This window comes from Thermobia domestica, chromosome 18, assembly GCF_964235325.1.
Source record: "Thermobia domestica chromosome 18, izTheDome1.hap1.1, whole genome shotgun sequence".
Lineage (NCBI taxonomy): Eukaryota > Metazoa > Arthropoda > Insecta > Zygentoma > Lepismatidae > Thermobia > Thermobia domestica.
The window spans coordinates 177,457,347-177,481,737 of record NC_137471.1 but is presented as its reverse complement, the minus strand read 5'-3'; the positions used below and the strand labels follow the sequence as shown (position 1 = coordinate 177,481,737).

The 24,391-nt window shown below is 35.3% G+C and overlaps 1 protein-coding gene across 1 annotated transcript; it reads right to left on the bottom strand.

Moving 5' to 3' along the window:
* Positions 1-2,090: 2,090 nt before the first annotated feature.
* LOC145676034 (uncharacterized) lies at positions 2,091-24,142 on the bottom strand. The gene is made up of 2 exons (XM_081746885.1): positions 23,935-24,142; positions 2,091-3,549 (listed from the first exon to the last, which is right to left on the bottom strand). The coding sequence occupies exon 2, from the start codon at positions 3,409-3,411 to the stop codon at positions 2,890-2,892; it is 522 nt and encodes a 173-aa protein (XP_081603011.1). The 5' UTR covers positions 3,412-3,549; positions 23,935-24,142; the 3' UTR covers positions 2,091-2,889.
* Positions 24,143-24,391: the final 249 nt, after the last annotated feature.

The following is a 24,391-nucleotide window of genomic DNA, read 5'->3' as shown; positions in this document are numbered from 1 at the left end:
ACCGCAGATTTACGAATTGTGAAGAGATTTGCTTAAATGTTCGTGGAACTATAAACTTCGCTATCGTTCCCAGCAAATTTTTCATTTTTTATCTTCCTAGCAGTGATTAATAAGTTCGCATCCGAGTATAAAGTGTGCTGTATTGTTTGCCACTTTTTTCAAGCTTTTAAATTGGTATAATTAAATGTAGCGTATTTAAACACGATCAAATCAAAAAAATAAATAAAAATAAAGTAAAACCTGACCATCAGGACACCTACTACAAAAAGTCTGGTGTTAGTTAAGGCAAGATATGATTCTTTTCGTCAGACTCACTATGAAAGCACAATACAAGCCTAGACCTTATATACACACATTAGTAAATGAGAAGATACCCGATAAGAATCCATTTTTTGAAGTCGGATTTCTCGAAATTGTAAACAAACATCAAAAATCATTTATTCAATCTAGGGTATACTTCTGTTACCTTGTCTTCATACCTTGTAGCACAGATATTGTTCTCTCCCTTTATGTTCTTTTCTTTTCTTATGTTTTGTTCCAAAAATCATGTATATTTACTTCGTTAGTTAAGTTCCTTATCCTCTCTGTGTTCCTTTTTAGATCTAAATGTATTTCCTTCCTACTTCTACACTTTCCTGTTTCTGGTTCTATACAATTCCAGTATATCTTGTTTCTTGCTTCTATGCAATATTTCAAAGTACGTCCTACATCACAACCAAATCTTGTTCTTTTTATTATATTTAAATATCTCTTGCAACTCTTCCCCATCTCTCCTATGAAATTTGCATAACATTGTTCCCACTATTCCTTGTTGTAATACACTTTCATTTATCCTCTTTAGTTTTAAAACTCCAATATTATCCTACTTCATTTGTTGAATATTCTTATTCCTTTCTTCCTCACCAGTATGGTCAGGATTGTTGTTTTCGTTCCAATCTTTCCTATCGTATTCAATTGTTTTTCTTCCTTCACCTGTTTTACCATTTGTTGTCACCTATTTTCTTCTCTTCCTTGTGTTGTTCTTTATTGCATAAATGTTAAATTACCAAATCTACGGTACTTTCTGTCTTGTTTTCTTTCTAATAGGAACCTAGGTGTTCTATTCTTTTCATGCTTTCAATAAGGTTCTCCCTAGTTCTGTCATACTACTCCTAACAATACATCCCCGCTTAGCACTCTTTTCCTGTACTATCTCGCTTTTAGAATTCCTCATTCCTACCATATCACATACTAAAACTTGATTAACCCCTTCAATTCTATAAGGTAACCAACAAAGCTCTGTCACTTTTTCACCCACCACCTTCGAAATGTCACGTAAGACATATCTGAAAGATCAAGAATTGTCTCCATCAGTATCGACGACCTTCTGCAAAAGTTCTGGAAAGCCGTGGATTCAATTGCAATAGAATTTGATTGGGCGTGAAGCGAAGAAAGTATCAAGTGCATTTAAAACCTCTACTAGGGATCTGAACTGGTGTCCTCTAAGGTGATTTTACAAGGAATGGAGCAGGTAGTTATCAAACGGTACAATGTCCAGACAGTATGGCACTTGCAATAGTTTTCCATCCAAGGCATAAAATGGTGTCCAGGTCATCCTCACCACGTGCGGCTTAGCGTTGTTCTGCAACAGGAGGACCCTTTTGCAACTGAGAACTGCTAGTTTACAGTGTTGAGTTTTTCTTAAACATGTTCAACTGCTGACAGCACAGAGTTGCATTGATGCCCTGACCAGCTGGTAGAGGTTCCCGATGCACGATGCCGCGAGAAGTCCAAGAAACAAACATGAGTACCTTCTTCTGGTGCAGTGCTGGTTTCGGCTGTATTGGAAGTGGTTCATTGGATGCTAACCAATAATGACGACGCCGTAACGCTTTGTACAGGACGCACTTCTCATCACATGTCAACACCCTGTTTAGAAATGCCTCCTCCCTCAGACGAGACAGCAAAGAAATAGGTGTCTGTTCTCGTTACCTTCTAGCACGAAGTTAAATCAGAGGGACACATCGATCCAACTTGCACTGTTTCCAAAGTTCACGAGGATGATGCCGAATAGTTTCTCCACTAACATTGAATCGTAGTCTCAGCTCCTCACATATCTGGCCAGTTCGCCTTAATTGTTGACTGAAGATCTTCATTTTGTACAGATCTTCATTTTTCTTCACTTTGGTCTTCCGGCACGTAGTGCGTCTTCGTACTTCGTCGGTTTACCTTTCGTATTCCCTTGCTGCAAGAAACACACTAAACTCTCATCAAACCAACAATTTTGACAATTGTTTCCATACCTTCAAAATATAATAATCTTCTATCAATTTTTCATTCTTTGTGCTCACTCCATCATCATAATTTGTGACAGCGCTGTGCATATTCTTCATCCAATTCTTGAGTAATTTCCTCTTCTATCTTTATCAACTTCTCCACCATAGTGCGCACACTATATTCCTACATTACTTTTAAGTCTTATGACACTATTTCTTTCTTCCACTTCCTGATTGTATTATTCTATCATTTCCTTTTCCACAACCACCTATTCACCGATTTTAATTATATTTTCTGCTTGGGAACATTAATTAATCATCTAAACATCAGACTTCTCGCCTTCTTTATTCCTACTTGACATATCGTTCAGATGCTTTCTCTTTTATTTCTAGTTTTCTCATACTCTGCCATGTTAAGAACTTATACTCAAAAAGATATAATAGGACCTTTTCGCGAAATTTTGATTCTACAAACCAAAGACTATGACTGTCTCACGGCTATATTAAGAGTAACACTGTATCCATCTCTTTGAACCTGAGAAAAAGTAAATTTCAAACAAAATACAGAAATCACGCACTTTAACCAGCAAAAATTACTAACAGACAAAATTGTAAATAATTAAAAATAATTGCATTACCTTTGCTCTTCACATCTCTTTGACCCATTTATTTTATCTTCGCTATTTAATACTGTCTCACATAATTCTGCAGGCATGGTACATGTTTCCACACTTAGTTTGTCGTCAGAGTGACGTAAATATCCATCAACGTTGATTTCAGGTTCTGACTTCGCTAAATAATCTGAGTTTGAAGATGGGACACTGTTTCCGGTTTCAGGATTTCTAGAATCCTCTTGTGTACATGCTTCCGTCTTGAGTTCGTAATTAATATTACTTAGACTTGTATCATAATTTTCGACCTCAGGCTTTGGCTCCACCAAGAAAATGGAGTTCGAAGTAGAGGGAAAGTTACTGGCTTCATGGATTGTAGGACATTCTTCTGTGAATGCTAATAATTTCGATTCCTTGCTCTCATCGAAAACCATATCTTCTCCTTCATATGAATGATCCTCAACAGGAAAATCATTACTCTCTACTTTGATGAAAACTGAGTCAACACAAGGTACTTTATCTTCAGTTTCATATTCATTCTCCATTACAGCATTAAACTTCAATGCATAAATATCCTTTATGATGCACAAGTAAGGTTCCGAAAAGAATAATTCAATAATTTGAATTTTCTTATTGGTAACTGTGAAGTTTTTAATGCCGTTTTTGCATCCTTTTGGAAAAACCTGAAATGAAAAAAGTGGTTTAAAAATCATCAATTTGTTATCTCAAGAAATAGCAAATATTAAGCTTAAAGCTTTATCTGATAACACTGCAATATACGAAAAAAAGCTAAGATAAAATACAATTGATTACATAAGATAGTGTCTTTGCGAACAGCTGCGTTCAACCTCGCAGTCCATTTTACACGAATATACTGAACTTAATTAATGTAGGTAAGAAATTAAGGAACTAAGGCAATGTAGCTAAGAAACTAACTTGCTACCGACAGCGGAACGCTCATCGAAGCAAGAAAATTAAAACGTTTATTTTATTAGTTTTCCTAACCTATTTTAGTGAAGAGGACACTAGTTGGCAACAGTGAAACCAACCTTATCATTCGTTTTGACCTAAAGACTCCAAAATTAACTTTGTCTTTATATGTGTGTGTGCGTAGAACAATAACCTTTTGTTCGAATAGTTGCTGTGAGACTTTTTCTACTTCAGTTCCCATGAGAACGAAAATTAGCAGGTCACCACAGATGCCTACATGACATCTAAACTAATTACTGATTGGACAATCTTTGTTCATCAACCAATAGTGAACAATGTTATATTGGGTGAGTGGCTGATAGTCACGTGACCCACGGTGACAAGAATTAGCGAAAATCAGTCGGTGGATGTACGTTGAAACCCCCATCACGGGAGGAAAGTCGAGGATAAGCCGTGCCATAGATTGCAACACGGAAGAAAATTGTAAGTAGCCAAAAATTGCATTTCTGATATCAGAGGAAGAATCCAGTGTTAGGATCGCCAGAGGAATATTGTTTGAAAAGTCATAGTGAAAGAATATGTTCAATTAGCACGCCAACTAGTAAAGTACCATTGCAGAAAAAGAAATTAACAGCGCACAATTGCTTACGCACAACTTATTCTTAACGAGCCACTTACATGTAAATAATCCTGCACAGCCTATTATTAATGTAAAAGAGAAAAGGTTGAAATTCTCAAAAGTTAACATCTGATATTCTTCTTTTAAAGACCGTACATTGTGTAAATGTTGTAAGCATTATTATTTTTCTTACATATTTTGAAGGTTATTAAGTTGTGATAATCAAAGTGTAATATCAAATGTAGTAACAATCTGAAACTGAAAATATGAGTAGTTCAACGTAATTACTATTTGAGTAATCACTTCGTTTTGTAAATTTTATTCCTTCATTAACGCGAGGTTATAGCCTACGCGAGGTGCTTCGCATCTAACGTCGAAGTAGTGAGCTATCCCTCGCAATAAGTATAAGTAGTAGAAAAGAGAAAAAGAGTATTTAAACTAATTTTGATACGTTGGTACCTCGTAAGTAACCTACCACGTTGCCTATCAATCTGTTATTTAAAACTTCCCAAGTTTAAATAACAATTGACAAAGTATGATATGTGTCCTAGTGGAAGAGATGATTGGCACTTTGCATTTCTCGATACCTCTCAGCTGTAAGTGCAAGGTTAAAGAGGCGTGACCTCCTCCACTAGCGATAACGTATTTAATTGGTGCCGAAACCCGGGACTTTTTCTATTTCAGTTCCCATGAGAACGAAAATTAGCAGGTCACCCCAGATGCCTACGTGACATCTAAACTAATTAGTGATTGGACAATCTTTGGTCATCAACCAATAGTGGACAATGTTGTATTGGTGAGTGGCTGCTAGTCACATGACACTCAGTGACCATAAGCGCAAATCAGTCGGTGGATATACGTCGAAACCCCAATCACGGGAAGGAAGTCGAGGATAAGCCGTGCCATAGGTTGCAACACGGAAGAAAATTGTAAGTAGCCAAAAGTTGCATTTCTGATATCAGAGGAAGAATCCAGTGTTAGGATCGCCAGAGGAATATTGTTTGAAAAGTCATAGTGAAAGAATATGTTCAATTAGCACGCCAGCTAGTAAAGTACCATTGCAGAAAAAAAATTAACAGCGCACAATTGCTTACGCACAACTTATTCTTAACGAGCCACTTACATGTAAATAAATGTGCACAGCCTATTATTAATGTAAAAGAGAAAAAGAGAAATAGTTGAAATTCTCAAAAGTTAACATCTGATATTCTTATTTTAACGGCCGTTTATTGTGTAAATGTTGTAAGCATTATTATCTTTCTTACATAGTGTTCTTACATATTTTGAAGGTTATTAAGTTGTGATAATCAATGTGTAATATCAAATGTAGTAACGATCTGAAAGTGAAAATATGAGTAGTTCAACGTAATTACTATTTGGGAAATCATTTTGCTTTGTAAATTCTATTCCTTCATTAACGCAAGGTTGTAGGTTTCGGGATGTGCTTTGCATACAACGTCGAATAGTGACTTATCCCTCGCCATAAGTATAAATAGTAGAAAAGAGAAAAAGAGTAATTAAACTTATTTTGATACTTTGATAGCTCGTACGTAACCGACCACGTTTCCTATCAATTTGCTATTCAAATTTTCCCAAGTTCAATTAACATTTGACACAGCATGTTATGTGTCCTAGTGGAAGAGATGATTAAGACTGCATTTTTTGGTTACCTCTGAGCTGTGAGTGTAAAGGTAGAGAGGCGTGACCCCCAACACTAGCGATAACAAACTGCTCTACATTAAAGAATGCAGTATAATAATTATGGCAATAAGAGGTAAAAAAAATCATTATGTTAATCAAGTATTTAAAGTACATAAGTTTATTGCTCTACAGAACATATACGTGGAGAAATATTTTTTTAGTATAAAACAATGTCGATTCCTTAAACATAATTTAAAACATTATCTAATTTTAGGGTGCTACCATTTAGCTTCTACATTAATTTATTTCAATGGTAGTTTTGACAAGAATTAAGAAATAAGAATGACTATTTTATTGTTACAAGATGAATTATATTACTATCTTAGTTTCTTTTTTTAATAATTATACCCTTATAATATTAATTGACACAACTATAATTATTAAGTAATTTGTAATTCATAACCAGTGACGGATTTAGTTCGGGGCTGGAGGGCCTAGGCCCCCAAGTTTTATGTTTGATTAATATAATTTAAGCTATTATTTATATATTTCTGGAAGTTTAGAGTAAAATCATTATATACTTACATTAGTCTCGGTTCTGGGTACCTCCCCCCTTGTTTTCACCTTTTAAATTCGCCTCTGTTGACAACTTACTTCTTCTGAACAAAGTTTTTTTTCTCTATTGAAAACATAAGAAAGAAGAAAACAAGAGATATCCTTCTAGATGAAGAGTGTGAAGAGAAATTTTATAAATTAAAACTCTTTTGTGTATAACCTGGAAAATCCAAATCTACTTTCCTAAAATCGGTTGATCTCACAACTGTTACACATACTGAAAAATCTGTGATTATGTTCACAAGTTTTCGTGTGTGTTCGGTAATATCGTGAGTTCTCGGTTATGACAACTCGATCTTGTTCCTTTCGAGATTCAGTACGTAAGTTGAAAAGAAGGGGTGCCATTTTTCTAAAAGAGAATAGTTCCATTGTGCAGTTGTGTCTTCTGTCGTAGTAAAGTTTTTTGAAAGTAGTGGATTAATTGTGGACTTAGAACAGAACAAAAGAAGATGCATCTGGACGTAAAAGTGTATGAAGAAATACAGTAAAAAGTCTGTGCACACGACTGTCTCAGTAAGAAGTGTCACGAGGGAGACAACGCTTTATACAAGATAGAAGACCAAGATATATCTATGCAGATAAAATTTAGTATGAACAAGGTAAGAATTTTCCTTTTACCATAACTAGAACATTAATGTTGGTATAGCGACACGTGTGGTATAACACCGCGGATACTCTGTTAACATTGAACATTAAAAAGCCGTAAGTGAACACGTGTCGTAGTAACATACTGCTAACATATTTTTGGATATGGGGCCAGTGTTCATCTTGGACGGCTTTACTGGCGTGTTAAGTTTATCTACAGATATACAGTGTTGAAGTTACATACGAAGTGCAAGTTTATATTCAGTTCTCAAAACAAAAGACGGGGTACTGTAGTAGCTTTTATATTTTCTTTTCTTGAGTGGTGGTAAAGCTGTACTGTACAGAAATATGCTTTGTAGGTAATATAATTACTATATTTAGAAAATTAGTATTGTTTAGTTGTAGGCGCAAAATTGGATTTGTTGAAGAATATAAAACCATTAACAGGTGAGAAAGACTGGCCCGTATGGAAACGGAAGATCAGGGATGTGTTAGAATATCATGAAGGAACAATTGAAGTAATTGATGGCATATTACAGAAACCAGAAGCATTACAAGAGAGTGCGTCGGAAGCTCAAAAAGAAATAGAGGGAAAAATCCGACATTTACAATAAAGCCAATAGCTATGCGAAAACTATGATCAAAAGTGCAGTGACTGATGAGGTTTACCACAAAATTATGGAAAAGGAGATCGCTGAAGAAATGCAATTGGTCCTGAAACAGTTATTTGAAGCTACTACTAAAGATTAGTTATTTAAAATATGTATGGATTTGTTTTTTCGTGGAACGAGAAAGATGTTTCTACACATGTTGCGAAATTAAATAGTTTGTGGATGGAACTTAATATTGGTTTGAAGGAGAAAGGACACACAGAACTGCCAGATTTATTACTGGTTTGTAAGGTGTTACCCATCATTCCCAGTAATTTTGAAACGTTTAAATCAAGCTGGATGTTGCTCACGAACTTAATTTTGACGAGTTAAATACGCAATTGTGTATGTTTGAACGGAACTTTGTGCAATATTCATCAGAAACAAAGTACAAGGGCGCATCTTCATCACAAGAGGCGTTAGTTGTTAATCGACCAAAGCAAGTATTGAAGAAAAAATCTAGGAAGAATGACATTTGTACCTACTGTAAACTTAGAGGTCATTGGGTTCGAACTTGTAGAAAATGCATAACAGATGTAAAGCCTTCCAGAAATAGTCAGAAGAAATGACAGCTATTCCGAAGTTGGGCGTTCGTTAATTTTCAAGCAAAATCGTCATAAAGATATGAAAAATTCATAATTTTTCAAATCCTAGTTCCTAAGTGACCATTATGGTTTCTTTCGTTACATCGTGAGGTAGGGGAGAAGTTACGTTAGGTTTGGTTTGCATATACAACACAGGTCAACAGAGGTGCTCTTGCACGCCCGAACAAAATTTACTATGTAATTCACACAGTATTGCCGAGCTAGCGTTAACGAGTGAAGGCAGGTTAGAGCCCGACAGAGCACGTTGTTTTCAGTCCTCATTAAACTCTAATTAATATAACTCTTTTTATTTTAACTTACTTTAGTACTTCGGTTTGTACTGAAAACAATAAATTTCTCCACCTTTCTTCACTGCCACCTTTTTTGCACATTTTCCACAATTTGCTCTTAGGTTCATTAATTCATGTTCTTCACATAGTTTTAGAAGGTTTTGCTTGTTATGTATGTATTGCTTCACGAAATTTAACAAAGTCAATTCACATAGTGTGCATTTTTTCGGTATATTTGCCGCCATGTTGATAATATCAATGCTCGTTTGTTTTTCATAATGCAACTATTCTGTTACCTTGCGCCAAGTAGTTCCCTCCGCTCGGCGAATAGTCTCATGTTTGTAACCTCTTATATATATGAAATAAACATATATTTCGAGATTCTTATATATTATCAAGCACACAAACGATCAAATTATCCATATCTTCCTTGTAAATTTTAAAACTTTTGCTGGAAACGGACGCTCATCTTTGGATCTTAACCCGAAGAAATTGAAGCCAAGTGAAATGAGGTTAACAATAGTTAATGTAACGAATGAAGAATATACAGCTGAAGAAGGTAGTCCTCAAGCCTGGTGGATTGACAATGGAGCAACGAAACACATCACTAATACTTCAGAGTTTTTCGTTAATTTTGACAAGTTTGAAAATCCTTGTAGTATTGGTGCAGAAGATAGTGAACAGCTGATTGCCCTAGGAAAAGATGATGTTAAGGTAATATCGAATGCAAACGATAAACATATATCTATAGTGCTTTCTGATGTCTGGTATGTTCCGAAAATTAGTAAGAATCTGTTTTCAGTTATAGCAGCTCAGGATAGAAATCGCAATAAAAGTTTATGTCCTCTGCAACGGAATGTTACTTAACAGTAGACAATGAAGTGATTGTACAAGGAAAAAGCGATTTACAAGGTACATTATTTAAAGCTCAGTTTGAACCTATGATCTTAGAAAACAACGCAGAAATAAATGTTGTATTGTCGGACAGAGCTCTGTTAAAGCTATACCATTCAAGGTGGGGTCATCAGGACAAACAGCATATTAAAGAGTTAATGAAGAGAGAACTGAATGTTACCTTAAAAGATAAACGCACATTGTGTGAATCATGTGTATATGGGAAAGCACATAGGTTACCTTTTAACAATCGAAAACTTGCGTCAGCAGTGGGAGATTTACTGTCGGCAGACGTATGTGGGCCTTTTCATGAATCATTACAAAAGTAGATACTCTGTATTTGGTAGTGTTTTGCGATTATTATTCAAAATATAGGTTTGGTATATTTGTACATCAGAAATTTGAGGTACAGAACGCATTGCGACAAGTATTAGCAAGTGCTAAAGCTGAAAGATATGCCATTAAGGAATTTCTTAGTGATAATGGACGAGAATTTGATAATGCTGAAGTACGTACAATACTGAAAGAGAACGGCATTTATCAAAGATTCACATCTCTCTACACACCAGAGCAAAATAAGGGTAGTGAATGAGAAATGAGGACCATAGTAGAAATGACAAGAACGTCTCTCTATTCCAATCCAGAAGTACAATTTCCACCAGAAATGTCAGCAGAAATGGTTTCAACTGCAATTTACATTTTATTTTAAACAGAACGGGAAAGTCATCTCAGAAATGTGTACGTCCGTATGAACTCTGGAAGAAGAAGAAACCAAGAACTAAGCACATGAGACAAATAGGATGTAAGTGCTTTGTGCATATTCCTGTACAAAGAAGAAGAAAAATGGAAAAAAAAGCAAAACAAAGATACGTTATTGGATATAATGGAGATGAAGCATATGGTATTTGGATCAAAGATGGACGGAGAGTAGTAATATCCAGAGATGTTATTTTTAAAGAGAACATAAATGAAGAAACTTCAAGAGAAGAAGTCTATCTTCGAAGAAGAGAAACCCAGAATGAAGATACTATAGAAGAAAACTCAGAATCTTTGTCTCAGGAGGAAGAAGTTCGAATTGAAGATGACATCGATTCGCAGTTACATCCCACGTCCGGTAATGAAAAAGAACACATTAGTCAGGAAATAGTACTTAGAAATCGTTCAAAGTTACGTCAGCCAGCAAAATATGATTTTGTGATGTCATTGGAAGAGATTGTCAGTGAAATAGACTATCCCACTTCCTATGATGAAGCTGTTCGAAGCAAAGAGAGTTTTGAATGGAACAAAGCGATGGGTAATGAGGTGGAATCATTACAGGACAATGAGATGTGGGAATTATGTAACTTACCAGAAGGAAAGAAAGCAATTCCTTGTAAATGGGTTTAAAAAGTGAAAACGCAACCGAATGGTAGAATTGAAAAATACAAAGCCAGATTAGTTACGAAAGGATTTAGTCAATGCAGAACGTTGATTATAAACAGACGTTCAGTCGAGTTGCGAAACTTGGAACTATAAAAGCAATTTTAAGTGCAGCAGCCAATGAACGTTTGCACTTATTATAATTTGACGTATCAACAGCCTTTTTATATGGAAAACTGGAGAAAGAGCTATATATCAAAAAGCCAGAAGGGTATGAAGATGGATGCGAGAAAGTATGTAGATTAAGAAGCTTATACAGATTGAAGCAAGCACCTCGTTGTTGAAATAAACGCTTTGGTGACTTTTTGCTCAATCGAGACTTTAAGACGAGAGAAGCAGGTCCTAGCCATTTTATTAGGGAAAGAAAGGACGATAAGATACTTATAGCTTTGTATGTTGATGATGGAATAATTGGAATCCATAACAAGGAAGAGGTTGAAAAATACTTGATAGAACTGAAGAAAGAATTTAAGATAAAGTACAAGAAGCAAATACTTCTTAGGACTAGAAATAGAGAAGTATAGCAATGGTAACATCAAGATACATCAAAAATCGTACACAAGGAAATTACTCCAAAAGTTTCATTTTGACTCATGTAGAACTGTTTACTCCAATTCTGAGAATGAAGAAATCAGATCAAACAGAAACAGAAAACAAGATATATATCCTTATCGTCAAGCAGTAGGTTGTTTAATGTATTTGATATTAGGCACAAGGGCTGACATAGCCTATAATGTAATTGTATTGTCAAGAACTTTAGAACATCCTTCAGAGACAGATGTTATGAGGTTCAAAACGTGTATTTAGGTATTTAGCAGGAACTGTTGAATTAGGAATTGTTTATTTGCACAATACGAACACAGGGATATTACAACGCTACAGTGATACTGATTTTGCTGGATGTGAGAAGACAGGAAAATCAACCACTGGTGTACTTATACTATTTTCAGGTTGAATTATTAGTTGGATAAGTCAACAACAAAATATGATGACAACATCCACTACTGAGGCGAAGCTAGTTGCAGCTACTGAAGCAGCAAAACAAGTTATTTGGCTTAAACGTCTTTTTCAAAAAATAACACAGTCACTGCAGATACCGGTAATACAAGTAGATAACAGTGCAGCTGCGAAACCTTCTGAGAATCCTGAATTTCACAAGAGAACTAAGCATATTCAGACGAAACAATTCTTTATACGAGAGAAGGGTATAATAAATGAATTAGAAGTAAAACTAATTTCTACAGAGAAACAACTAGCCGATTCACTAACGAAACCATTTATGAAAAACCGATTAGTTTGTCTATGTAAGCAGATAGGACTAGTGAACTAAGAAGTTATGAGTCGATGCACATAGTTGTATATATGTTATTATGTTTATGCGAGATGGTCTTTTCCGCTCATATATAATGATTAAAATTAATAAAAGATCGTTGGGAGTTTGAGGACCCAAAATGGCGCCCTTCTTCGAGTTCGATCCAAAGCCACGTTAAGAGTTCGTTTATAGTCCTCGCTGTGCATGATTGTGCTGCCACCTGAGGAGAGAAGTTATAAGAAAAAAAACAATATTTATAAGAGAAATATTTTTTTGTAAATTAAATTAGATATAAAATAAGTAACTCTAATTTAGATATTTTTACTTTAATTGACTCTGTTTTAATATATTATAATAGGACGATAAGCGTGTTAAATATTTCAAATATTTTCCGGTAGTAATGTCTGTACACATCAGAGAAAAGGGGGGCGAAATGAAGCTATTCTTCGCCGGGAAAGAGCAGATAGCGTCTTTTTTTGCGTTACTATGGCGTAGTGATAGCATCTCAGGCACCTGAGATAGAAGGAAATTTTGACAAAAACCACCTAACCACCGTGTTCAATATGTGAGTGTCGAACTTAATAGTGAAAACCACAAACCAGTAGGTGGGAGGAAGGCCTAGAAGACAACTATGAGTGAGAGTGTATTAATTCGAGAAATTTTTGACAGATTTCCTCGTCCCTGGTGATGGTGCACGTGGTTCACCCGTAATGGATTAGTTTGCAGTGGATGTAACGAATTATAAGGTTTGACCGGTGGCTTCCACGATTAAAAGGTAACATCCATTTATTTTGATTTATAATGCGGCTGAAGTAAATTTAGAAGATCAGTTGTAAAACTGGAAGAAACTGGAAGAAACATGCTACTCGGAAAGTTCCAGGCATAGGGAAAAGTAACTGCTGCTGTTTAAATTTGGTTTCGGACGAATTGGCTGACGTTTTACAAATCGTGACAAATCTTCAAAATGAGAACTATGATCTCCTTTAAAATTCCAGTTTCGGAAGTTTACATCTGAAGAACGAAAAGGGGGGATAAGTTTCAATAGATAGGTCTGCTTATTGTAAATTATTTCTACGATGGTAAATGTAAGGATAGTTAAGTTTCTTCAGAGTAATGAAATCTAAAATTATCATCGCTTAAAGTAAATGTTTCCATTCAAGCATTGGTCCTCAGTCGCCCGGGTGATAGAATTCGTTCTTCCACTCCCATCACTTCCGCTTCCACTTGTCTCGGTCAGAACTTCAAATGTTAAAATTTACGTATAGGTTAGCACCTCTCCATGTTAAATCTGCGTTTAAATCTTTTGTTTTGTATGAATTTATTTCTTTGTTCGTTAGTTATAGAGGTTAGGTTAGTTTTAGTATTGTTAACTATTGTGTACAAAGTCTAAAATTGGCTCTTTGTGGTTATTAAGTCCCTCCTAGTAAACTCTACATATAGAAGAATAATTCCGCTTCACGTTCACTGCTCTCTCTCTATCCTGCTGACATGTTTTAACATAAACGCTTTTGATAATGGAATTACCTGAAGCTTGTCCGCTCGCCCTGTAGCTTAAAGAAATATTAATTGGCAGATACAATCGGTAGTTGAAAAATGTGCAATATACGAGTGAGACTAGAGAAGTTGCGATTTAACGAGCCATGGGCAAAAGAAATAGTTAAATATTTACAGAAAGTGTGTATTTAGAGACGTGTTGCACCTGAGATAGACAGGTTGCCCGCTCGAAGGAAGACAATATTTTATTTCTTCAGTGTGTTTATGTAGGCCTGGCCATTTTCCATCTCCACCGCTGCCACTTTCATAGGGTGCTCAGCCATTAGGAAAGCTGTTAGGTGAAACTTGTATTCAGATTTGTGAACCGATTTAATAAGTATGATGTAAAACCTTGTAATATTTTTTTTCTTTTTATTCCTATTGTATGTCAGCAGGCCAAGGAAATGTTACCACCTCCTTTCAAATGATGTGATAGTGTTTAAAAACAAATGTAAAAATTAATACTAAATTGTGACGAAGTTCAATTTGGGCAACATAACAATTTATTTTTTATAGGTCAACCCGATATAAATGGAACTTGTATTTTGTTTTATGTAACTCTAAATCTTTAAAATTCTAAAAATGTACTTGCGCTAAGAATCGGATTGACCAAACAGAGTTTATATTTACGAAACTAACTAACTGTAACCTGAACAAAATTATTCTTTGCGAATTTAAGAGGTGCGTTTAAAAAAAAAAAAATGTTCTGTTCGCGTGGAAATTGTTGTGAAAGTAAGATTGGTGAAAATAAAATTTGGAATTGAGAACTAAAATTAAATTTTTAAACCTCATTATTTTTCTTTTCACCAGTTGAAATTTGTGCTTCAGTGTTTTTCCTCCCCGTGTTGGATGGGGAGCTCTGTCATTGTAGTTTTTATTTTTTTTCTTTCTGTTCTAACAATAAATTTATTTTGTACTCTATGAAGTAGTAGTCATTGTGTTATGAGATTTGAATATCCGTTAGCTATAAACTGGATTAATAATATTTGTCAAGTGGTCTTTAGAATGGAAGAATTAAACATGAAGGTTATAATCAACAGTTACCTTGCTTCTCGCAGTGGTCTCAACAGGAGAAAAGATCCTGATTCAAAGTATAGTTCTTTTATTTTATTTTATTTTTCTTTTTTTCTTCTCAAATCTTCCTTCTTCAGTCTTGCAGAGATCATTTAAATTTTTTCTCTTTTTTTCCTGTTGATCAAATACAATCTAAGTTAAGGTTGGATAACCTGGAGTTCCTTCAGTATCCAGGAGAGTATTCAACTTAGGCCAAATTCTGAGGAAAGGCAGAAAGCAAGATTAACTGTTACATATGTGCATTTAGTTAGTATTTCCTTTTCACAGAAAACCTATCAACAACGGAAAGTGTTACACATACTATGAATCTGTGATTATATTTACAAGTTTTCGTGTATGTTCGGTGAATATTGTGAGTTCTCGTTTATGACAACTCGATCTCGTTCGTCCCAAGATGAAGTACGTAAGTTGAGAAGAAGATGTGCCATTTTTCTAAAAGAGAATAGTTACATTGAACAGTTGTGTCTTCTATGGTAGTGAAATTCATAGAAAGTGGTGGATTAAGTATGGACTTAGAACAGAACAGAAGAGTATGCATCAGGACAAAAAAGGGTATGAAGAAATATAGTAAAAAGCCTGTGCACAGTAAGCCACGAAGAAGAGAACGCTTCATACAAGAAGATAGAAGAGCAAGACATATTCATGCATATAAAATTTAGTATGAACAAGATAAGAATTTAACTTTTACCATAACTATAACATTAATGTTGGTATCGGGACACGTGTGGAATAACACCCCGGATACTCTGTTTACATTGAACATTAAAAAGCCGTAACTGAACACGGGTCGTAGTGGCATATTGCTAACAACAACAACACATTAAATTTAATACCCTCGCCAGACTTCAACTCTATCTTGTAACGTCATAGAAAAAATCGTCACTCTCTCTCTCTCTCTTTCTTTCTTTACGCGTATTGATACAATATTAGTGACTGAGTGAGTAGCACCAAGAATTCAGACTAATTTTCAGAATACCATATACTCCGTCAAGCACAACGCTCTGTTCATGCACACAAAATACAAACAACTATACAGATTTGTTTCAATATTCCCATAGTTTATAAGATAACCGTAGATTCATTAACAGAAAGCGAAACATTTTCTTCCCGACCCCAAGGAAAGTTAAAACAGTAATTTCACTAGTGACGTACTATTATTTCTCGTTATTCCCTTAATGTACTAAACAATATTTGTGTCTATTTGCGACACTCCCATTTCTGCATTTATTTGCGTAGTTATATATTAAAATTATATCGGGAGCCACATTACAAAATAGTAGGTAATTCCCAATAGAAACAGATACAGTCGTTAAAAGCTAAAAAGAAATGATATTTGAAATTAACTTCTATAATCCATTCATGACCAAGTCCACTCTAATGGTTAATAAATTTCATTTCATGTAGCAGGTTCTCGGCTCGATTCTGCATCGAACGCGCTACATACAACAGGGCAAAAATATTTCTGAGCCCATTTAGTATTACTTAAAGTTTATTATTAACTTTATCTGAGTCATAACGAAAATATCGGGGTGATATCTTAACTCAGATCTGCCCAGCTTCCTTGCCCAAGTGTATCCTCCCCGAGGAATTTCATCAATCGACATGACGGGCATAAGTTATAAGTGACGGAACACCCAATATATTTTAATAAGCTAACTAAGTGTGTAATTAAACCAAAACAAACAAACGCCGATGAAGGAACTACTATTATATCATCCCGGAGGCAAGAATTCTTAACAGGATTTTCCCTGAAGCTTCTCGAGCTATTCAGTCACCTGCGACAACAACCAAAGATATATATGTAAGTGTAATATACATGAATTTATTCTAGAGTAACAAGTATATCTTCCTGAGTTCATCCTTTCTACGAATGCCTTATTTTTCTAGAAGCAAAGATGAATAATAATTTTAAAGTTTCATTTCTATTCAGAACATTTAGTGTAAAAGTAGTAGGAAATATTTCTTAGCATTTTTCCATAAACACAGTTGCGATGATAGCATCTGTTAATATTTCGTATTCTATGCTTAGTAATTACTGAGTTGTTTCAGTGGGATTCGAAGAAATTCAGTCCTGATATTTGTAATTCCTGAAAACGCACTGTACTAGCTTTATCCACCGAATTGTACTATTTTCTTCATTCCATTGAAAATGTGAGCTCCTTCGTAGCTAAGCGGTTACCATACGCGCCATTGGTGTGGAAGTCCTGGATTCGATTACCGGCGGGAGCTCATGTTCGGATTCCATGTTAATCAGTATGTCCCGTCTCATATAGCCTAGCTGCTGATAGAGACGTTAAAATTAACTGTACTCCATTGAAAATGATTTGATCTCTATTTAACGCACACTCCGAGATAGTGCATTTTCTGTTGGATTGTTAGAAAGAAAGTAATTTGGGTAATAGTGGAATACTTTCCATAGCGAGTGTCCGGATAATGAACATTTTTTTAAGAATCTTCTTGATGTAATATCAAGATATGTCAATAAGAATTCAATTGTTATATTTGATTCCTGGTAGAATGAAGTAAGTCGACTCTAAACCGTTAATCATTCGTGTAATTTCGTAGATCCTGATTGTGGAGCATGCATGCAAAATAATGAAAATTAGTGGTGTTATTTGAAACACACCTTGACACATGGTTCTGAAAGCATGATTTTGTAGTTTTGCTTCTTACTTATGGTAAATAAGATTTTTAGTGAGAAATATGTAATATTAATCAGGCTCGTAGCTGGATTGTATTCATCTACTTACTTTTTTAGGTATGTAATAATTTTTTCTTAAATATATAATTTTCTTTTAATTTTTACGTACTGTAATAGTTGGTGTTGGAAAACTACCCATCCTCTAATGAACGAAAATTCATGTAATATTTCACTAGCTTCTGCTACGAGTTCTAGTTTTTAATAAATTTGTTCTAGAACTTGCTGCAGTTGCAGAATATAGTGATTGCCGGTGTAGAAATTTCGTTTATTATTTTAAACATTGACCGCCTTATGCAGAGTCGTTTTCACGTTAGATCAGCGTCATACTAAAACCTGACTACTGCAGGAAACATATGTTAGTCGAACTCTTCAGTATGGCACTAATCACGCGTCAGATAGACTCTGCAGAAAGCCCTAAATGTTTTTAAAGAACGATTCCACGAGAGAAAATGAAAATGGTAATAAATCTCTTGATACTTTAAAAAGCAAAGTTTAAAATAAGTAGTGAAAGGATGACAGCGGGACATATCACATAATACTAGACATAAAGATGACTTAAATACACCTTATATTAAGCTAAGTATAACATAAAGAAGTTATAATAATAAAGGTATGAAACTATACTATACATTGCCGGTGCATATACGAATGATGTGTGATAATGATTTCAAAAAACATTGTAAATCTTTTCTTGTAAATAATTCTATTTATAGTATCGACAAATTTGAAGAAAGTGTGAATTGTAACTTTTTTTTTCTATCTTTGTATATATTTGTTTCTATGCTCACACTGTCTATCGCAACAAATGTTTCTTTAATAAACAAAATATTCTATTCTATTCACTATAATTCCTAATCCGATTCCCTTCTGGAAGAACTTTTCCTTGGAATATTGAAGGAACTGTTCCGAGTAATGAATTTCTTTGTAATCAGAATCACCAAATGAATCAAACATCATGAGTGAATTATCTATTCAAAAAAAGTTCATTATTATCTTACAATAACACTAGTTAACAAAGGTTTTGTTACATAAAAGGAAATACCTGTTCTTAAAGGAACTTTTCGCGCTGAATTCGAATATGCACTCGGTTTTTCCCCATCACGTACGATTTAACCGTAACAGAGGGATTTTCGGGAAAATTCCTCAAAAATTTCCCTTTTCGTTTATTTTACACCCCAAGATCTTGTCCCCTTGCATATACTAACATAGAAATTATACCTGAGTATACTTTGATTCATATTTAACAAACCCTCCAAGTTTCGTAATAATCGCTTTATTCTCTCTAGAGAAATAAATATGTTTGTATGTATACTGTGTGTACTGTTTATTGCACCTTATAGTAATGCTTTCAGATCTCTTAAGTTGAGGTAAAAACGTTTTGCTTTATTACCACAAACACATATATAAAATATAATACAATATAATTTACAAGGGTGACAATTTTCAAATAAACAATAATACAAATGTACCAAAAGGTCATGAAAAGACAATCAAAACTATCACAATATATGAAACTTCCATTGGGTTACAAAAACGTACACTACTTCCTTCTTTTGTAAGAAATGTTGCATTCTCTAACAAGACCCCAACAACAGTCCCCCATCATTGAAGGATCCCATCGTCCCTGGTACCTTTTCTCCATTGCCATTATATCTTGGTGGAATCTTTCCCCCTGTTCGTCGCTGAGAGCACCTAGGTTAGCAGGAAAGAAGCTGAGGTGGGAGTGCAAAAGGTGGATTTTTAAAGACATCCTACAACCCAACTCTTTGTATTTCTGTATCATGTCCTGTACGATTTCTGTGTAACTCTCAGCTTTGTTATTGCCCAGAAAGTTGCGCACAACACACTTAAATGCTGTCCAGGCAGCTAGCTCAGCACTGTTTAACTTGCTGTCAAAGCTATCATCAAGCATTAATTTCCTAATTTGGGGACCAATAAACACTCCCGCTGAAACCTTAGCATCACTCAGGTTAGGGAACTTATCTCCCAAATACTTGAAACCTTCACCAGATGTGTCTATGGCTTTGACAAAGTTTTTCATAAGTCCTAACTTGATATGAAGTGGCGGTAGTAATATCTTATTAGGATCTACCAAAGGAGCGTAAAAATGAAATGAAATCTTTGAGTTTTACGTCCCACGTTATGCCGGTTAGGCTAAAGGAGACGATGATGATGAGTAATGAATGAAATGGTGGAATGAAGAATGTGGGAGGAAACGGGTGAACCCCGAGAAAACCCACGCACACGGTGTTTGTCCACCACAAAGTTTACTTGGCGGGGACTGGGATCGAACCCGGGACCCCAAGCACCAGAGGTGAACGCTCTACCACTGAGCCACCGCGGCCCCTTACCAAAGGAGCGTATTTGACGTTGCATTCTCCAGGTACGTAATTCACTCTAGGTTCCCATTCCTTCACTTCATAATGTTTGTCATCAGCTCGGCTATCCCATAAACATAAAAAACATTGGTACTTCGTGTAACCGCACTGCAGTCCTAATAAAATACCAACTACCTTGAGATCACAACATATTTGCCAACAATGGACCTTGTAATTTATAAGATTTAGCAAAGTTGACATGGTGTCATAGGATTCCTTAATCTTCACTGAGTGCGCAAGTGGTATAGAAGGTTTTTTATTTCCATTATGTAAAAGGACGGCTTTAAGACTGACCTTTGACGCGTCGATAAATAACCTCCATTCTTCTGGAACGTAAGGAATTCCTAGCTCCGCCATCAACCCATTTATATCCGTACATACGCACACATTATCTTGCATTGAAAAATAGCTTGAAAATTGAACATGCCTTTTCCTGTACACTGATATGTTCGTTTCTGCATCCAATAAGTTCCACTGCTGGAGCCTTGATCCCAGAAGTTCCGCCTCTTGTTTTGTCAGGTGCAAATCACGGACTATGTCATTAAGTTCACATTGCCGGATGAAATGTGGCTCGCGAACACAATCAGGGATGAACGTTGGATCCTTGGTTGTACATGTTGATGTCGATGGTTCATCAAGGTCATGATCATCATCAGAGTCTTTTGGCCATATCTCTTCCCAGTTGGAAGGGGGCTCGGGAAGTAGTTCATCCCCGTACGGAATAGGTCTAATTGCGGATTTAACGTTGGGATAACTTATTGTGTATTTGCTTTTCTTAGAATGTCCCTTAACTACTGTGAGACAAAAATAACAATCATCCAGATGGTTGGTGGGTTCTCTCCACACCATTGGTACAGCAAATTTCATGAACCTCCGTTTCCCTTTGGCCCATGCAAGTAAAGTGACGTAGCACGACGCACAAATTATGTTGGGTGCCCAAGTTTTGTCCTGATCTCCCACACGACATCCGAAATATATATATAATATGCTAGTTTCACCGATGGCGTAATGGATCTACACTGTCCTTTAACTACAAACTGGCCACACACATAACAAAAACTATTTGGTGAGTTAACACACGAACACCGTCCTCTTGACGCCATTGTACTGATCAGAAACTAAACTTCTGGTCTTAGTTGGGTATAATGCCGTTAAGATCAAACATGAAAGCACTCTTAGCAGCAAAGACAACTTTGAAAGTGAAGTAGTGTTAAACCACACGTCAATATAAAAATGTAGAAAACTCCCTCACCAGGTGTCAAGAACACAAGAAAGAAAGAAATGCGCGGGGGGAGGGGGGAAACGATACCGTAGTGGAAAATTCAGACTGCATTAGTTCATTGTTGTCAACAATGAGTCTGTATTCCATTCTTTCTTTCTTTTGCATTCTGTTACATTTGATAACAAATATTGATAACCATTTCATGAACAAAACGAAAAAACTTGGAGAATTGTATATATATGTATTAAGATATACATATACTGTACGTTTAAAAAAATATACGTTGGAAGTACATTCTATTTTTATACACGTTTCTAATTTACAGAGAGCAATACAAGTGTGTTGTTGACTATTGTAAATATTCATTTTTATGTCTGTGTTTGTAGTAATAAAGCAAATCTTTTTACCCCAACTCAGGAGATCTGAAAGCATTACTATCAGGTGCAATAAACAGTGCACACAGTATACATACAAATATATTTATTTCTCTAGAAAAAACAAAGCGATTTTTACGAAACTTTTAGGGTTTATTAAATATAAATCAAGGTATACTTAGGTATAATTTCTATGTTACTATATGTAAGGGGACAGGAGCTAGGGGAATAAAATATCTGAAAAAGGGAAATTTTGGGGGAATTTCCCGAAAATCCCTCTGTTACGGGAAAACTTACGTGATGGGGAGAAACCGACTGCATATTCGAATTCAGCGCAAAAAGTTCCTTTAAGATCAGGTGATTTTTCTCATGTAACAAACAAAAAGTTTAAATTTGTTAACTAGTGTAATTGGCTAGATTGTAGACTACTAAATTACTAGTTGGTGAATATTTAACGTTTATCTTAAAGACTGCCATTGCCGGTAACTTAACTACAGTACTGGAAGAAAACCGATGAGAATTAATGTAGGAAGGAATATGCCATTCCCGTGTTACAAACTTGTGCACTGACTAATTTAGAATTAGTTCGCTGCTTTTTATTATTATTTTCTCTTTCCTCTCAGCTATAAATTTTTCCGCTACCCTTTCAAATTTAACTTTCTTACCACTCAACATGCAAGAAGCTGTTTTCACATTTCCGTTAATTTTGGGTATTAACCAACTTCGGAACTTCACCTTTTAAAAGATAATATCGATGTATTTAAAGTTCAATTTTTGTAAACTTTTCTCAAACTGGACTACATGGAAATGGTACTTACATTACTTTTACTGTTTCTATTCAATTACCCAAATGTATGGATCAGACAAAAATATATGCTCTACTATTAGCTGGAAATTTCAGTAGATACAAATTTTAGGTAAATAATGGAAAACAAATGTTAGTGTGACTCGGAATTTGATTACAACATACTCTTAATGAATATTAAATATTCTTAATTTACATATTCCAAAGCAATATAGGTAATTGTACCACAGAGGAGATGCAGTATTTTCAGGTTGACAAACGTGAATTTTTTGTCATTTATGAGATGATTTATTGCTGTTAGATTAGAAATTCCTCCTTACACATTCACTTTAAGAGGGCTTTATATATTTTCGTGTAAATAGTGGACCGGCAATCTGCCATAAAAACTAGTGTAAAAACAGAAACCAACCTGTGCTAGATACCCACTAAAAAGCACGAACACTAGGCAACCGAGTCAAGGCCGAAGCACAACAGGGAATCCGAGCGGTAGCGTGAAATTGCGTCCGTAAAACCAGGCACGTCAGATATGATGAGTATACGCGTATATGAGCATTTCGCTATAAATATAAAAAATAGGTTTATCTTTTCTGAGTATGCACGTATACACTATAAATAATAACACCTATATCGAAAGTTTTGCGTTCTCGAAAAGTATACCATCTTTTTGCAAATGACATTACACACCAACACGATCTCCACATTTGAAAATGTAAACGTCTCTCAATTTATTTATTTGTAATGCCTCCTTATATTTGCAAAACTTTCTGCGCAATCCCAATAATCCATGCTGCTTCATGAAATGTAATAATTTCTTGTCTTCACAAACACAGAACCCGATGTTATAAAACTCGAAATCGAAACGTCACATCTTTAAATACTAGGGTATAATTACCTCTTTGCACTATAATGTCTGACATCACCATGCCTCTACTCAAAATAGTACCAGGGGGCATAGTGGCTCAGTATTAGAGCGCTTACCTCTGGTGCGTGGAGTCCTTGGTTCGATCCCAACTGTCTGTGTTGGACATTGTGACCGCGGATTTTCTCGGGGTGTTCCTGTTTTCTCCTACATTTTATTCCACTAATTTTTCCATTATCACTGAATTGCCTTATATTATCCTAGAGGGCATAATCATGGGACGTTGAACTGGAAAATTTTATTTTCAAAATAATAGCCACAACGCGCAATCTAACACTTCAAACTTCAATCTTACAATTCATTTGTTAGCATAAATTTCATGAAAAAAATCACCTTTCGTTTTCTCTAAATTCTACGTATTTTCGACATTTGTGGGCCTAATATCGGATAATTAACCTGCAATATATTTTACCTGTAAAGTTTTAAATAGTAATGCACCATAATATAATACAATCAACTTTCTATATAATTTTAAGTTTCACGAAATGAAAATAGTTCATCACAGGTTCTAGTATAAACTTACTAATTGATTCCAACTGCTTCAAAACACTTCGAATTTACTGTAAACAGATAGTTGGACGTGAAAAGTATACGAAAGTTACCGATCGGATAAACATTAATTGTCGTAACGGGTCAAAGAAGTAGTCTTCCCTACATTTGTTCCACATGGAAATGCCGTTGAGCAAGGAAAGATGAAAAACTCCAGTCTTAATTCTGACTCTTGTCTCAACGAAATTCAAAGTTTAGATCTCCCGACAAAGAAATTAAACGGATTGATGTATTAGGTCGCACCTTCAAAGCTTCCGAATGCGAATGCGTATGCGAACTGCGAATTCATGTTCCTCAACTACATCCGAAGTTTTGCGAATGCGAATTAAGTTGAAATGTTTCTTTCTAAGCTTCAATGTGAAATATTTTAGCTTGAAACTTCGCACCTTAAAGTCTTGAGAACCTAAATAACGATAATATATCTTAATTTC